General features: G+C 37.9%; 1 protein-coding gene across 1 annotated transcript in view; it reads right to left on the minus strand.

The window, feature by feature from the left end:
* The window catches only part of Anxa10 (annexin A10), a 44,862-nt gene that overhangs the window by 14,986 nt on the left and 11,783 nt on the right, over positions 1-18,093 (minus strand). Inside the window, exons 4-6 of the mRNA XM_027394107.2 lie at positions 9,284-9,397; positions 7,749-7,839; positions 6,001-6,080 (exon numbers count right to left, since the gene is read on the minus strand). Coding sequence (XP_027249908.1) covers positions 6,001-6,080; positions 7,749-7,839; positions 9,284-9,397 — 285 coding nt within the window. The remainder of the gene's footprint in view (positions 1-6,000; positions 6,081-7,748; positions 7,840-9,283; positions 9,398-18,093) is intronic.

The raw sequence follows: 18,093 nt of genomic DNA on the forward strand, positions 1-18,093 counted from the left end.
AACATGGTTTGTACTCACTCATATGTGGATTTTAGACATAGTGTAAAGGATTACCAGCCTACAATACACACTGCCAGAGAAGCTGGTAAACAAGGAGGACCCTAAGAGAGACATATATGGTCCCCTGGAGAAGGGGAAAGGGACAAGATCTCCTGAGCAAATTGGGAGCAAGGGAAGAGGGGGGAGGGAGCTAGAAGAATGAGAAGGGGAGAAGAGGAGTGGTGAGGAGGACATGAGAGAGCAGAAAGATTGAGTCGGTGAAGAATAGAAGAAAACAAGAAAGGAGACATAATAGAGGGAGACATTTTGGTTTTACAGAGAACTCAGGCACTAGAGAAAGGTCTGGAGATCTACAAAGATGACACCAACTAACAATCTAAGCAACAGAGGAGATGTCCTCCCTGATAATGAGATTGATGACTATCTTATATGCTATCCTATAGCCTTCATCCAGCAGCTGGTGGAAGTAGAAGCAGACACCCACAATTAATCACTGAACTGAACTGGAATCCAGTTGCAGAGAAGAATGAGTGATGGTCAAAGGGGTCAAGACCAGGCTGGTGAAACCCACAGAAATAACTGACCTGAACAAGGGGGAGTTCTTGGCCCCAAGACTGATAGCTGAGATACCAGCATGGGACTGATCCAGAACCCAGGAATGTGGGTTTCAGTGAAGAGACCTCAGAAATCTACAGGACCTCCTGTAGTAGTTTAGTACTTATCCCTAGCCTAGGTATGGACTTTGGGAGCCCAATCCATACACAGGGATACTCCCTGACCCAAGACACGTGGGGTGGGCCTAGGCCCTATCTCAAAGGATATGATAGGCTCTGATGACCCCCTACTGAAGGCCTCACCTTCCCTGGGGAGCAGAAAGGATATGTGATAGGTAGGGTATTATTTGCTGGGGTAGGGGAGGAGGGGAGGGAGTGGGAACTGGGATTGACATGTAAAACAATCTTGTTTCTAATTCAAATAAAAAAAGAATCTGTTTGGTCACTAACAGTCTTCCTTAGTGTGAAGTCACTAACATTTAGGAGTCTACAAAAAATGTTTCTCTATTTTTATGCCTTTTTAAGTAGAAAATTTTATGATAGTATATGAAGTAATGAAATTATCAGGGCTTTGTTTTCATTAACTTCTTCTTTCATTAACTTCTTCTGTTGTCTGTTCTCAAACTCCCTTTATTTTTAACTGGAAATTGACAATAACTTAGAAGAAAATGTGTAAACAAAAAGGAGTATCAAAATCAAGATCTTTGACTGTAAATAAATGGAAATACTGATTTGTTCTTATATATGTATTCTATATTTATTCTTCCTTTAATTGAAAAATATAAAATCTGTAGGAAGTATACTATGAAATTTTAATTAAAATAAACACTCACTAAAGAAAACCACATCTGCTGTCTCGGGGCATTCTAGTTCATCCAAAATGAGTTGTATAGCTGAATAACAATGGAAGAGAAAGGAGAAGATGAACTTGTAGTTTACATACAGATCAGGTCATACATATATACATACACACTTATACATGTAACAACAACTAATGAAAAATAAGGTCACAAATTTAAAAGAGAGCAAGAAGTATATGGAAGGCTTTGGAGGGAGGAAAGGGAAGGCAAAAATGATGTAGTTATAATTTCAAAAGTAAAAGAAATAAAAAACAAAAAATATCATCAATAAAAACTTGCACATTGTCTTTGTTTCAAAGGAACAACAAAAAACCATTTTTTTTTCCATTTGGGCTATTTGTGACACATAGATCATTCTAGAAATAAATTTTTTCTTTTATTTTCAACCTTTTTTTATTTGAATTAGAAACAGGATTGTTTTACATGACAATCCCAGTTCCCTTCTCCCTCCTGTCCTCCCCTACCCCCCCCAACTAAAACCCTATCTATCACATATCCTTTCTGCTCCTCGTGGATGGTAAGGCCTTCCATAGAGTGTCACCAGAGTCTATTGTATCCTTTGGGATAGGGCCTAAGCCCACCCCTGTGTGTCTTGGCTCAGGGAGTATTCCTCTATGTGGAATGGGCTCCCAAAGTCCACACCCATGCTAGGAATAAGTACTGAACTACTATAGGAGGTCCTGTAGATTTCTGAGGTTTCCTCACAGAAACCCATGTTCCTGGGGTCTGAATCAGTCCCATGCTGGTATTCCAGCTATCAGTCTGGGGAGCAAGAGTTCCCCCGATGTTCAGGTCAGCTGTTTCTGTGGGTTTCACCAGCCTGGTCTGGACCCCTTTGCTTTTCACTCGTCCTCTGTGACTGGATTCCAATTCAATTCAGTGATTAGTTGTGGGTGTCTGCTTTGAATATTAACATTTTTGCTTGTAAAACAAAATAACCAGCAAAATTAATAAAGTCAGATGTGTGTTTGTGCATGTGCATATGTGTTGTGTGACAGAGAGAGAGAGAGAGAGAGAGAGAGAGAGAGAGAGAGAGAGAGAGAGAGAATGATGTGTGATATGAAGCCAGAAAGAAAAACATGAGCATAAAACCTGTTCCACAGGAATAGAGGGTGTGAAATCAAATAATGGAATACATTTGCCATGAAAGTGGTCAAGAGAGCTCCTGGGATTGCTCAGTGGGTAAAAGCACTTGTTCAGCAAGCCTGATGCCCTGAATTTAATCCTTAGAACACAAGTAAAGACGGAAAGAGGGAAATAACACAAAGTTGTTCTCTGACTTCCATATATGTGCCATGGTGCCTGTGCCGTACATCTCACATACAATAATAATAATAATAAACAGTAGTAGTAGTAATGGAAAATTAGATTTTTTTTTCAATTTTTATGCTTACTGTAAATGATCACCAAGACAGAACTAGGGTTGGTTTGACTTAGATTTAACTAATGCAATTTGAAAGAGAAAAGTATACCCAGTATAAGAGAGCTCCAAATTTCCCATGAACAACCCTCCACTGTGCTCTTGATTCTGGAGGTTGAAGTGGCTTAATGAATGTGTAGATAATAAGATGGAAGGAGACTGAGCCTGTAGGGGAGAAGCTCTCTCATCAGAAGCAGCTGATCTGGACTTTACTTCACATCCAAAAATGGATTTTGTTCTATGCTTTTAAGCATGCATTAGAAACAGGAATCAGACTCAGTAAGGACTTAGTTGTTTTGCAAACAGAAGTTAAAGAGGATAGACAAAGTTTAGAAATCTGATTCTTTTAAGTAATAGGAGGGCAGAGTCCTTGTAGGTGCCAAACTATGTGACTTGAGAGTAAAGGGTTCTTGAAAGGGAAAGACAGTGTAACTTTCTTTGTCTTGCAATAACAGGGCCATTTAATTGTTTGAGAGCCTTGCGGTTATGAAACAAAGAGACATAATGAGGATGCAAGGATACAAAAATAATTCATTTAAAACATACATCTCAAAATGTTTGGAGTGTGGGTTATTGTGCATGAATCTAACTCTGATCGGGTAGGAAGGTCACCCTTCTCCCAAGTTTTCAGGGTTGTTAATTTTAAAAGACTCCCAAAACCTATACTCAAGAAGAGCTGGCTTTGCAGTCTTTGAGTAAGCTATTGGCCCTTTTAATTATGCCAAAATAGAGCTCTTGATGAGGGTAGAGTCTATGCCAACTGTCGTGGCCAGGCATGTCTTAGCTTTAACCCATGACAACCATGAGGTTCTACTTGAGTGGGGGTGTGTGGACCTGGAAGCTCCTAGCAACCCAACGGCGATGAAATCCAAACACAGGCATCTTGTCATCTTCAGAGAGTTCTCAGTTCCATGTTGTAGAACTAGAGTCATTTCTTTATTTTTCTGGTGTTTCTTAACTGTCCTGCCATGACCTCCAGGGAACCATCTCTCTTTGTTCTCCTCTCTCCTCTGGTCATTTGCCCCTAACTCTTAACCTTCTGTCCTCATAAGTTACTCACATACCTCTGCTCTTCATGCCCAGGTGAGGGCCTATTTAGATGTTTAGATCCACAGAGATGCAAATAAGAGGCATATTACCCTGAGGCCAAGGTAAACAATAGTAGCCTTACTGGTATTAACAATACAATAGTGGGCTGGAGCTTTCCAGTGCTCCATGTTTAATGAGACCAAAGGCTGGATCTCAAAAATATTTCATAGCGGAAATATTTTGGTTCCCCACAGCCAACCCACAGGAAGACAAGAGTGATAAAGGACAAGGGGAAACAGCCACAGAAATGTACAGGTTAAAACAACTAAGGGAACTGGTGAAATGTCTCCAAGGGTATAGACAATTGTTGCTAAACCCGATGATCTGATTTTTATCCCTGGACCCATATGATGGAAGGAGATAACCAAATCCCACAAATTATACTATGATATTCACACTGGTAATATGGTATGTATGTGCTACCTTATAAATAAATTTCAATTAAAAAATCCAGGAAGGCACAGTAATCAGAAAAAGAGCTTTACAGAGAAGAGAAAGAATACATGAAGTATATCATACTGTATTTTCATCTGGCTATTCTACAGAAAGAATGTAGGTCTGGGTAGTCAACTGGTATGTTCCTCTCTATTTCTCCAGCTCCAGTCTGAGCTGGTATATTTTTACACACACACACACACACACACACACACACACACACACACACACACACACACACACACATGAGCATACACAGCATAGCATACATACCAAAGCATTCATACCATAACACACACTTCATAAAATGAAAGAAAAGCCCATGATTTCAAGCTGCTTCCTGAACCTCTGAAGTTTTGTACTTTCTTTTACTATTTAAGTGCTGAACACTGACCTGCTTGAGTTCCTGAATGTTTTTCCTCATTAGGATGACATGAACATTCAAAAGCAGACATAAACTAAAAGGTAATTATACTTTAAAATATCACTGTTATTACAATTAATATGTGGAGTGTTGTTGAGAAATGTTAATTGGGTAGAAGTAATTACATACCATTTAGTCATTATAGAAAATAAGATAAATGACAAAATATGCTTTTAATTAGAAGTGAGGTTCCTCTTTTGGTAATGTATAGCACAATGTAACTTATACAAGTTGCACTGAGATCATTTACTGGCAGAAAACTACAATAGGAGCAAATTCAAGTAAGCATTTCAATGTACTGCTTTCTTGTACAATCAGTGCACAGGCACACATGCACACGCATTGACATTCACATTTTTGTGGTGCTGGACATCAGGCCTAGGTGTTCACGAAGATAGGAAAGCACTTTGTTTATATCTATCTATCTATCTATCTATCTATCTATCTATCTATCTATCTATCTATCTATCTATCATCTCAACACCCGTACCAAATTCTTTGCTTTTTTCTTTTAGAATTACTCTAAGAATATCTGTATTATACTGTTTGGTTGCATTAGATGAGAAATCAATTTATTTACCACATAACACTAAGTACAGAGTATCAGTGCAGGAAATTTATATGTCTCCAACCCATCTACTAGTGTAAAACAATGGAACGCAGGGTTGTAGAGACAGTTCAGAAGTTAAGAGTACCAAATGTTCTTCTTGAGAACCTGGGTTCAATTCCCAGCATCCATATGGTGGCTGGAAACCACTGGAACCCCAGTGGAATCTTATGACTTTTTCTGCTAGCACCAAGCATGCATGTAGTGCACAGATACACAAGTAGACAAAGCACCCATATACATAATTTGTTTTAGTTACAAAAAAGATGGAGTAGATTTCTAATTTAAGTTATAAATTTAAAAGTAAAGTTATAAGTTCTCTAAATAATCATAAATTTATGCATGCATATGTGCTTATAATAATTTGGAATATAGTAGATTTACATTGTTTTGAGACAGAACTGGTGCACATTTGTATGCACCAGTGTGAATATATATCCGTATATATAACATGTGTAAGTCAAGTGACTCTAACTTGGCTAATAGTAAATGTTATTATGTAAAATGTATGCATTAGCTGTACTATACTGGACTTTATGCTATATTTAGTGAGCATGAAATGTGTTTGTTCTTTAAATAGTATAAGATGTTTTGATTTCACAATGTCATACCTGAACCAAGTTCATGAGAGTATCTCTGAAGTGTCCCGAGGTCTCTGAATAAATGTCCTCTTGAAGGTTATTGCTGTATTCTGGGCAATAAAACATCCACATTAAAAGTGTAACTGATTACAGAACCTCCTATCAATGGGCTTTACATAGCTAATACTGCTGAACTTTAATGATAAGGAAGCCATTAGTCAGTTTGCTGGGTTTTTTGTGTATCATAAAGTATGTCAAAGATATCTGTAACATAATTGTAGTATCAGCCTAGGTCTGTTTTACTGAAAAGATCATTTTGAGCCAACAGTGAAAAAGAACACTTTGCAGTCTCTCATTCTGTAGATCAGGGTTGTTTATGCCATGCTGTAAACTGTTGGCTGGACTACCCATTCTCCCAAGTGCTCCACCTCATTTTAATGTTTTAAGTGACAGTTCTTATTTCATTCCACTTGGGAAAAGTCTTGATTTATTTTTGGGAAGCATGAGGGTTGACTGTGAGGAATGCTTGATGTTCATAATACACAAAGGGGTGGAAATCAAGGTATTGCACAATTTTTCATATGAAAATTATCTTTTTATTTTAAATGTGAAAAGCTTTAATTTTGAGGTAACTTGTTGGGATGGGGACATTTATGTAAAGTTAAAAGATGTATTTGTTGAGCAATGGTAGCCGTTTGTTGTATGTTTTTACACTCAAGGTATCTCTTGGGTAAAGGACAACACACCTCTGAATTGAGGTGCTGGGCACTTCCTGTCATACTAATGCATCTACTCATAGATACTTGTAATCATATTAAAGGAAAATTTGCTTGATTCCCTAGGGATTTATTTCATTTTCAGTGTGAGAATCATCATTATTACGTAATGAGCAAATTGGTTTTCAGTGAGTCATGATCTTATATTTATTGGCTTCCATAATTAGTCCTTTGATTGATACCTAATTTTTGTATGTATTTATATGGTGCAATATAATGTTTCAACCCATGAGTACATTGTGTAATGCTATCCACAACTTACCATTTTTATATGATACAACTGCTCTCTGTTGGCTACACTAAGGTATAAAGTACATTATTATTATTGCTCTTTATTGTCCTCTTCAGGAAGTATCAGAACTTATTCCTCCAATATATGACAGTGTACCAGTTGCTCAACCTCCCCATTGTCCCTCCCACCTATTCCAAGCTCCCCACCCCCAAAACCCCATTCTACTCCAGTGATTTATATTTCAAACATCAGAGTGCCTGTTGTAACTAATATTGGTGGTCATATTGACACATCTGGGAAGAGGGACCCTCCTTTAAAAAATTGATTCCTTCAGACCCTTGTGTGGGCATGTCTGTAGTGGAATTTTTCTTGACTGTTGATTGAGGTAGGAAGGCACAGTGTAGTATGAATGGTGCCATCTCTGCAAAGATGAGCCTGGACTGGACCAGCTAGGTAACTGAGCAAGGCAGGGGAAGCAAGCCAGTTAGTAAGCTGTGTTCCCCCACAATCTCTGCTTCAGTTCCTTCCTCAAGGTTCTTGTTTGAGTTATTGTACTAAACCCCCATCAGAGATGGACTGTGACCTGTAGGGCAAATAAACTACCCCTTTCTACTTGCTTTTGGTCAGTGTTTTAATCACAGTGACAGCAAAATAAAACAGAAGTGTGCCTCACAAGGATTTAAAATATATAAAATAGAGTACTTTCATAGGTTACTTGAAAAGCATGGTTGTATATGTACATAATATATACGTATTTTTAATTTCCTTACGTAAACAATAGGCTTCTCGCATCTGGAAAATCTCTGCATTTGTTCTCGAAGCTAATATTTCAATGAGGCAATTCTCATCAGTGCCTGCACCCTAAAAGTCACAGAGAAATATGAAGACACTTTTATTTGGAACAATAGACTACTTTCTGTACAAAAAAAGAACAAAGCTTTCACAGTATTCTTAGAGGTGGCAGAGGAGAAAGAAAGTGCATTCAGGATAAAAAGTCAGCTCCCTCTCAGGTTTGTGCCAACTGTCCACTGATTAATGTCCTTGGAAAAATGATGCTATCTGTAACAATTTTGTCTCTTTACTTAGAACTACAGTATGTGCACTGCTAATCAACCTGGGAAAACCCACTAAGTGCTTCCCTTTCCTCTGGAGTGGAATTTGAAACCCCATGTGTTGCTGGAATATTGGCTACTAAGCAGTTTGAAAGTAGAACATAGGTCTCATAATTTATCAAATACGTTTTGGTGACCTGTGCTTCATCTCACTGGCTGTAGAACTGTCCTCAGATTGTCTCAACATTGGACAATCTGGCTGTGTTCTGCAGGATCTTTGAGCATACACTCTGTGAGTCTTAAAGGTAGCACATCTCTTTCAGAAGGTCCCTGGGACATGTTACCATTTTGTGAAGTGTGGAGAAAGCTTGCTGGTTCCCTCGTAACAGTCACATATGACCTCATCTTACAGTTTTCTTTCACATAGTTTCACAAGAAATAGGGGATTGGCATGTAAAATTTGAAAAAAATGTGACTGGTTGGAATTCCTCTGAAGTTTATAGAATCACTGTTCTGATCAGTTAATATTATGGCTAAATTCCATGTATCTTTAGTTTGTTGTCTCTTGCCTCAGGTCTGTCAAATACTGTGGTGATCTGGTCTTTGATAAGCAAATTATGGGAGGATTTTTCACAGTATATAGGAGTTTAATGCAGCATTTGAAAGAAGTCCTTTCTCCCATAATCTCAAAAAAATAAAATCTGTAACAAACCTGTAATTTATTTCATAAACATGTCTTTTCTTTAAGATCTTACTTACTTCAAAGTAAAATTTTAATGCACTGATTAATACTTCCCATATGTATTTAATTTAAGGACATAAAAATAACATCATTGATATTTTGCCTCTGATTCAGTATTTTATTTTGATCCTGAGCTAAATGTTTCCAAGTAAACTTTTAAAGATTTTCATGATTTTCAGCACATCTTCCTCAATTTGAAAATGCATATGGAAGAAACACAAACTTGAGAAGCATGGAAGGCTAACTCACTCAGTGCTGTTGGAACTGAGCTTGGAGATGACTGAGTCTGTCCGATTCTCTACAACCAAAGAAAAGGCTGGCCCCAGCCTCTTGCCTCAAAGACTCCCTTTTCCCAGAATTTCTCTTCTTAACACAGTATTGCCATGGTTACATATTAGATATTCTTGTTTGTCTCCCCAAACATAATCTGCAGGAGCATGCTGATGAAGTCGCTCCTTTGTTGAAATCTGAGCCTGCCCCGTCTTAGGTATATTATAGGGTCAGTCACTACCTTCATGGCATGCCAGAGTTCATGAGCATCATAAGATGGTGGGGGGTACATCAGGCCCACCATCACTTCTTTGAAGTGAGATGAAAGTTGCTCCTTCAGATCTGCAATCAGGTCCTAGGGAGGAAGAAGCAAACATAAAAATATAGGACTCATCAAATTTACAAGAGTGGTATGATTGTAAGGTGTCTTCTATGAAAATTTCCTTTCTCTATCACCAGATGGTAAGTGTGGTTTTGACACACACATACCTTTGGGTTACACCAGACAATGAGCTCAAGGGTTTGGAATGAAATGACTGTTTTAATTACGTCTATGAATGACATAGATGGAAATTTTAGTCACATCAGCACGGTAGCCATTTCTTTTTGTACTCTCTCACCAACTCTCATGCTTCTTTTGGTTTCCTTGTAAAAATAAACATTGGACCTGAAAACATTTCAGCTTGGAGTCTTTGGTTTTCCTGGAAAGAACTAATCAATCCTTAAATAAAATACATGTTCTACTTTATTTCCTCTTTATGTTTTAGCAGGGTGTACTTGGTTATTTAGTGGACTAAAAGCTTATATAAATTGGTTAATCATATAAATTATTCAAATAACATCCATATTATTTAAGGTATTGAATGTTAAATCCTTAAAGAGAAAAACATACATGCTAGATTTTAGTTCTGTGAATGACAGTATAATATATTAAACTGATGCTTTAGTTTTTGCTTTCTATTTTTTGGTATATGAAGGAATTAAAAACTTCTAAATTAAGTTTCTGAGTATTTATCAGGACAACTGAGAGATGTCTAAAATTTATTGTGTTTTGATAAAACCTATAAAATGTATCCAAGTCTACTTAAAAGTGTGCAGTAGTATTCAGTATTTTGCACTATTACTAAGGCATAAGAAACTCTACTCTACATTTTGAATAAATTCAAAATGGTCTGACTCTATTTACAAGGAAAGTAATATGTGTATATGAAATTGTCAAACTAACTCTATCTCAATATCAGGTACGTTTGAAATCAAAATGTGGAGACTCAGACATTACTTACTCCAACCTGCTTTCAAGTGTACAGAGGAATGTTTCTGAAAAAACAGGGACATGAACAAATTATAGGGGAGAGGATGAGGGCTTAAATAACCACCATTTATTTCTGCTGCCTCCAAGAATGGACTTTGAAGTGAGGATGTGAAAAGAATTTGGATTTTCTATATCTAACCTATGATTAGCTGTAAGTAGTGCTGGATGTGATATCTTTGCAGTTTTTTTTAATAGTCTTATTGTATAGCCTAGGTTGGTTTTGAATTCTCCATCCTCCTGCCTCAGTCTCCTGTATGCTGTGATTATGGCTATATGCCTAGGCAGTCTGTTTTGTAATGGTTTATAGGGTATTGGGAGCCTAGACAGTGAAGGCAACATGTATTTTGTGAACAAGGAATTTGTGGTCACTGAAATATGATATAGTGCATTGAAAATGTGAGTGTATTTGGACGGATTCAATATGCCATTAAGAAGAGAAGGACACTCAGGCAGCTGATGTAAAGGTGTAACAATTGAATTGATTCCTGGCCCAACAGCATTCCTCTAATATTGTTTATTCCTTATTTGATGTCCCAATAATTTTGAATTTATTATGTTATAATGATCTAGATATGTGATTAAGTTTCATATGCATATATTTTTTCAGTATCTATTAACACATGAGTGGCTTCAAAAAAATTTTAAACTCAACATGTAGCTAAATGATAGTGTTGTATACACAACACATAGGTAGAATATATGTAATATGATGGGAGACATCTTTCTGAGTATATGTCTCTCTTATTGGTTGATAAATAAAGTACTGTTTGGCCAATGAGGAAGCAAGATAGGTGGGACCAGGAGTAAAGGAGGATTCTGGGAAATGTAGTAAAAGATCCAGGCAGGAAGTGACATGGTAGACAGACTCAGTATATAAGCAAGGGCAAGAAGGACGTTGTTCCTTTTGCTGTTCCTCCTTCTCTCTAGAGCCACCATGTGAGCCCGGGAAGAGGACGCCATCGGAAGGCATCCTCCATAAGATAAGTCTTAGGATTATGGTTGATAATTAAGACAGAGATAGCATATAAGAAATCTTAGTCAATTGGCCAGCAGCATTGTAAAATAATATAAATCTCCGTGTGTTACTTGGGCCCCTAACTTGGCGGGTGGAACTCAGGCAGCTTCAGCAGAAAGACTTATCGTTACAGTAATATGTAAATGAATTCATAATAATAAAAGAATAAACACGCATGTAAGTAAATAGATGTGGAAAAAGAAATAGCTTTTGATTATATGCAGAGAATAGACTTACTATTTAAGTTGAAGATAATGTGAGCTTCCAAGTCTTTGATTTAGTCTTTAAGCACAGCACATTTGTTTGATCACTCTTCTCATCCCCAAATGTATGTAACAGCATCTTTAGTTTCTTTACATGGTACACCAATTGTAGACAAATAACATGTATTTCACTGCCACAGAGATTAGAATTGCCACTAGATGGCGATATATATCTACATTTTGGTGTGTGTGAGTGTGTGTGTGTGTGTGTGTGTGTGTGTGAGAGAGAGAGAGAGAGAGAGAGAGAGAGAGAGAGAGAGAGAGAGAGAGAGAGAGACAGACAGAGAGACAGAGAGACAGAGAGACAGAGAGACAGAGACAGAGACAGAGACACAGAGAGACAGAGACACAGAGAGAGAAAGTTAATTTTTAAAATTTCAAATTACAATTTAGTGAAAGAAGCCATATTAGACATCCTTTACTGGCACCATGTTATAGTTTCTAATCATGTTTAAATTATTGGCATGAGAGTAAAAGAGTATTATTAAATTTCTTTGAAATTGCATCTATGAGTAAAGAAAAGAACAGTCCTCCTCACAGGATTAGCATAAGCATTACGCTGCTCTGCTACCTGACTTTGACCTTTGTTCCACCTTTCACGTTGTTCCACCATGTATCTTCACTCCTCACCATTCTCTGAAAAACTCATATAACCAATTAGTCCTGAGCGCCACCCTCAGCACTCCCTGCATTTCTCACCTGGCTTTGTCTTTGTTCCACAGTACATACTGTCTTCAAACTGACATATTTTTACAAAGTAATGGTCCTTTTCACCAAGGCACAGTATGGCTCCATCATGGCTCAGGTTTGACCTGCTTTGTTCATGGCTCTTTCATGAGCCCATGGAGTTGTGCCTGCTAACTACTAAGTATTTATAAAATAAGAACAAAGTGTGCAAATGAATGGATAGGGGGCAACATGCAATTCAACAATTACTTGTTTGTAGTCATTCTTGGCAGTTTGAAAACAAACCAGGAGAGCAATCTCTGCTCCCAGCAGCCTCCCTTGAGTGGAGGGTAAAGAAATCAGGGTACTAACCAGAGCACAGTGCACACAGTTGGGCGAGGCCTGCTGAGGTGGGAATAGCATGCTATTATTAGGGCACCAGGAAGGAGACTGTGCCTTCAGCTGGGAAGATAAATATTGAATTGTATGTTTAAATAAGGATACTTGGAAAGTTCAAAGAGGAGCATTCAAATCTGCTTCCTAATTAGAGCCTTAAACTCTCCCTTGGAGTCATATAAATAACTTCTCAGGTGCAGCCTTTAGAGTGACTTTCCCCAGCCTCATTGCCTCTGATTTCCTTTTCTGCCCGTGAAACAGGCTCCCCTGGAATCACAACTTGCCCTTCCATTAAGCTAATGAGTACTTCCTCTTCAAATTGAGCTGTTCTGTGCTACCTCCGAACTCATTCTCACCACTCAGATTAAATTAAAAATAAAACAATAGTTTCTCATCTGTGATTTCTCTTAGTTGCATCTTCTAACGGTGGAATGGGGTCAAAGGTGGGAGTATGACATTTTCTTTGTTTGAGTAGACTCAGGGGAACCCTTTCATGTGCTTTTTAACTTAAATTCCTTTTCCTAATTAATCACAAAATAAGGCCTTTTGAGTCTTATTGAATACTCAAAAGGCAAGCACATAGAGTGGAGGGTAGAATCTGTCTTAATTCTACTCACGGTGTGAGCCCTGTACAAACACACAGTTGTGTTTCATTGCAAAGACTTTTGGTTGTGAGAATTGTGATACTTTGCTGCAGCAAGAGAATATTCTTTCACATAGCTGCACCCCACATATACTGTCACAATTTATTTACCTCTTTAGTTTCTATGGAGACATGGGTTGTTGATTTTTGTCTGATGAGAATGATGACCGTTTGGTCTTCTAGAGAAACACAGCATGTTGAATTTGGGACAGTTTGGATCTTGAATGTTCCTTGGAGGCTCCCACATTAAATGCTTGGTTCCCAGTGTACCTCTATGTAAAGGTGATGGAACCCATGAGTGGTGGGACCTTGGAAGTTTCTTAAGTCATCCATCCAGGGCACGGAGATGGTAAAATAGTAGCCCCAGCCCTCCCTTTCTCTGCTCTGCCCTCCCCTCCCTTCCCCTGCCCTCCCCTTCCCTCTCCTTCTGTCCCCTGCCCTTCCCTCCCTACATCTACCCTTCTTTCCTCCCACCCTCTCCCTTTCCTTCCCAGCTATGAGATGAGCAGTTCTGCTCTGCCACATTCTTTCATTATGATGATGTGGCACTCACCAAATGTCCAAAATAAGCAGGGTCACTTGCCAATGCATTCGAACTTCCAAAAGTGTGAGTCTATAAATATTTTTCTGTTTATAAGTTGATTGTCTCGGATACTTTGCTGTAAGTGACAGAAACCTGACCAATCCAAGAGTTGTCTGTCCCTCTCAGTACAAATCTAAACTATACCAAACAGTCTTTAGAAAGCATTGGCCAGCAATGGAGAGAGGAACAGTTGAAGAAAAAAACAAAACAAAACAAAACAGGAGAAAACTGCAAATCCGGAGATAAGGAAATAGGCTGACCTTGATCGTGCTGAGGAAAGCAGGGACAAGTTATAAAAATTCTTTGTTTTGGATTTTAAAGTGAAATGTTGGGCAGTAATGCAGATAGGAAACTATTTATTAGTTCATGTGACACAGGTAGTTAAGTCATGTAGAACTGGACCATCACTACCCAGGGCCATAACCAATGCTGTTGTCACAGCTCTGGTGACTGTGTACCCACTCCCTCCTTGATGAATTTAACATTGTCACTCACATTTGGGCTGTTAGACTGATTGATTTAGATTAATGCTTGAAAATTATAAATTGCATATTTCATCAGGTTTGTAACTGTTGAAATTATTGTGACTTCTCCTAATAACCTTTGATGTCATTCTTGCAGCCATGGGAAGATATATTCTCCTTGATGAATATATTTGATGAATATCTGGAGTCTAGTCAGTAATTTAGACTCAATTCCCCACATTACACCATGACCCCTGAAGTCTGTCAGCAATCTTGGTATCATGAAACATACCTCACCATCAACTAGGTATCTAATGAGGTCTTCCGTGTCTTAAATGCCAAGGTTTCCATTGCTTGCCAATCTAGGTGATTTCTGTTAAATTTAATAAGTTTTTTTTTTCTGCAGAAATAAAGTCAGCTCACAGGGCTTTGCCCCACACTCCTGGCAGAGTAGATCCTTTTTGGGGCTACCCGTAGTTAAAAATTTTCAACTCACAGCTGCTATTTCAGGTCTGTTTCTAGTCACAGATGATCGTGGTCCTTGAAACTAATCCATGCTACATTTTAGCTTTTCTTGATTTACCATAGTATGTGTTTGTTTGCAGGGTTTTTTTTTTACAAGAGCATATCAAAAATGGAGTAGAATCCAGACATTTCATACACCTCCAGTGTTCTCCACCAGGTGTATGCTCTTAATTGATAAAGCTAAAAAGAGTTCTGACTGTTTCCTTTCCTTCCTTTTGGTGGACTCAGCCCAGGAGGACATTTGGTCCACAACTACAGCAGTGCAAGGGAAAAGTGTCACCTCCTTTTAGCCTCCTCCTTGACAATGCTCATAATGAGGGGGAGCAAAATTATGTAGATTCATGTTTAATTTTGATAATCTAACAGTACCATTCCTAAGCCTAATGCTCATTTTTTTTTCCTCCTGGCTAACCTGTAGTACAATAAATAAAAGACCTCCTTATATTCTTTTCTCCTCCCAGCCATATCCTCCTGTTTCCACCTCCCTAGTCCTGGGATTGAAGTTGTGTGATTCCCAAGTGCTGACATCAACTTTGTGTGAGCGGTTTCTTTTAGGACTTGATCAATTTCGTATAGACAGTGTGGGCTTGAACTAACAGAGATCCATCTACCTCTTAATCCTGAGTCCTGGGAGTAAAGGTGTGTGTAGCACCACTGCCTGATCTGTATAGCTTGAGGTTGGCTTTTCTCTCTGAATCCCCAGGCAAGCTTTAATAAATCATAAATAATAAATCACCACACTAATGTCTGGGCCTAACCAAAATTGAGCATAGGGATTCTAATGAAATTCTGCTTTACCTACTTGTACACTTTCAGGATACTTGTAGTCCTGGAATATATAAGAATAATTTCTACTCTGTTTTACTATCTCTTTGTAGGACATATTTGTTTTATAAAATTTCCTAAAATGACCTTGTCCCTCCCACACCTAACAGTTCCAAGCAATAGTCCTCATTATATGTTGGAGACAATATAAACAGAAGGTAAAGGTAGAGCTACCAAATTGAAGGTGACATGTTTCTGTTGGTAAAGTAAGAACAATAGCTTTGTCACCTTGAGCAGGGCTGGGATGCTTGATCACATTATCTTGACCTCAGAAAAATTCACAGTGTCAACAGCTAAGATTATTACAGATTTTAGGCCCACCTTAGACTTTCTTCTTATGGCCAAGGTGAAAAGAATTTCATATCTAATACACCACACTGAATGAGCCAGATTAAAATTTCAAGCCAAATAGCAAGTTGGTGGGTGCTGAATTTGAAAAGAAGGACACTTGGAGTTTTCAGACTTGTCCCTGATGACATGTAGAATTGTTTAGTTCATTGGGTCTAGGACTCAGTGAAGCTACTGTTAGGTATAATATGCCATCCTACTTTCCTGTGTTATGCAGAGTCCTGCTTATAGGAGCTTCAATGAAGACTAAGACAGATTGCTTATCTGGGAAATTTTGTTTTTTGGAGTAGTTAGAGTGGATTACACTTAGAACAGTAGTAATATGTCAGCTGTTGTCAGAGTTGCATAGAAATTGGGATTAATTCAGGCAGGGAGCAGTCCTCTCCCCCTCTTATATTTATAAATATTATATACAGTGAGACACTGACTTCCTCTTTCATTCTAATTCTCTAAGGATGTTCTCATAATTCTGTGAAGACAGAGGTAAGGTCTCCCTAAAGAGTAAAGACAGCCAAGCATTCTGCCCATTTAAAAGACTTCCGTTTTCCAAATCTCTTGGTTTCCTGGCTACAATGCCGTCCTCCACATGAGAGCATCTTCACATAGTTCAGGGAACTACCACAAGCACCTGAGAGGTGTTTGATCATTGCTAATGAGAGTCTTGAAATTTCTTTTGTCTTTTAGTCAAGAGTCTTTTGTACCAACATCCATGTCATCTTGCTATGGATGGATTCACTTGCTATCTTGTAAACAAATTAAAATCGTATAACCTTTGTAGTTCTCAATGAATGTCTATACAATATAGAGGTATGCAATTTTAACATATATCTACATATATTACAAGTATAAAAATAATCATCTTATATAAAATATGTGTATTTAAATAAAACATTTTAAATCTACTAGCATAATCTCAAGAAATAACTAGGATAATTATATAAATGCCTACATATCAACATAAAAATGCAACATGTTGAAAGAAAAGATCATAAAGGATTCAGAGTACTAACTGCAAAGAAGTAGCATCTTGTCTATAAAAGAAACAAGGAAAGAGAGCACCATTGCATTTGATCAGGGAAAAAGGGTAAACTAGAACTGAAGTGAGATTTCAGTTGTGCCTGTATTATAGGATGGTTAACACTGCAGTGAGATTTCAGTTGCACCTGTATTATGGTGAACTGATTATACTGAATAGGCTTCATATCTTCCAGTGTTGCTGGTAACTTGAGAAGAACAGGAATCATAATGCTTGTGGGTGTAAGTGTGCATTTGCTGAATGCCTTACATACAGAACAACTTGAAGCTAAGTGTGGCCACTACTAATGCCGAAATGATTGAACAGTCAGTTTTACTTTCTTCCCTCCCCTCTCCTCTTGTTCTTCCTTTCTGCCTTAGTGGATTCTATATAAGTCATTCCAAAGATAAATCATTTCAATAAGAAAACTGCAGTGGTGATTTTCTGAATTTTTGGAACTTTGCTTCTTTAGAAAACTTTCAGAAATTATTTTTGCTGTCAACTTTCCAGTTTTATAGGAGGTTTATTTAACACATTTTAATTACCATTAGTTATTTATAAACTATTTATTTGTGATAAACTATGCAATTAAGCTCATTTAGCCTTTGAGCTAAAAGTACATCTACTGCCCCAAACTAGAGATGAGGTATGAAGGAGAAATAACTCTTCTCATAATAGGGAGGGCTAGTTATAAAGTAGATCAGATAAATTCTAGAAAACCACTTTTTACCTATCCTACTCTTCAGGTATTGATATTTTTAACCATGAATCTTAGGGACAAAAAGTGAACACCTATCTGAGAACAAGATGAATTTGAAGAATGAGTTCTTCATAACTCACATCTATGTATATAGTGCCAGTGGGACTAGATAGCTTGGGCTGCCATAGCAGGATATCACAGGCAGAAATATCAGAGTTTCTGTCTGGGGATGTGGAGGGCGAAAAGTCCACAGTCTTGGAAAATAGTTTTGGTGTCTCCTGAAGTCCATTTCCCTG

This window comes from Cricetulus griseus (genome assembly GCF_003668045.3).
Source record: "Cricetulus griseus strain 17A/GY chromosome 1 unlocalized genomic scaffold, alternate assembly CriGri-PICRH-1.0 chr1_0, whole genome shotgun sequence".
Lineage (NCBI taxonomy): Eukaryota > Metazoa > Chordata > Mammalia > Rodentia > Cricetidae > Cricetulus > Cricetulus griseus.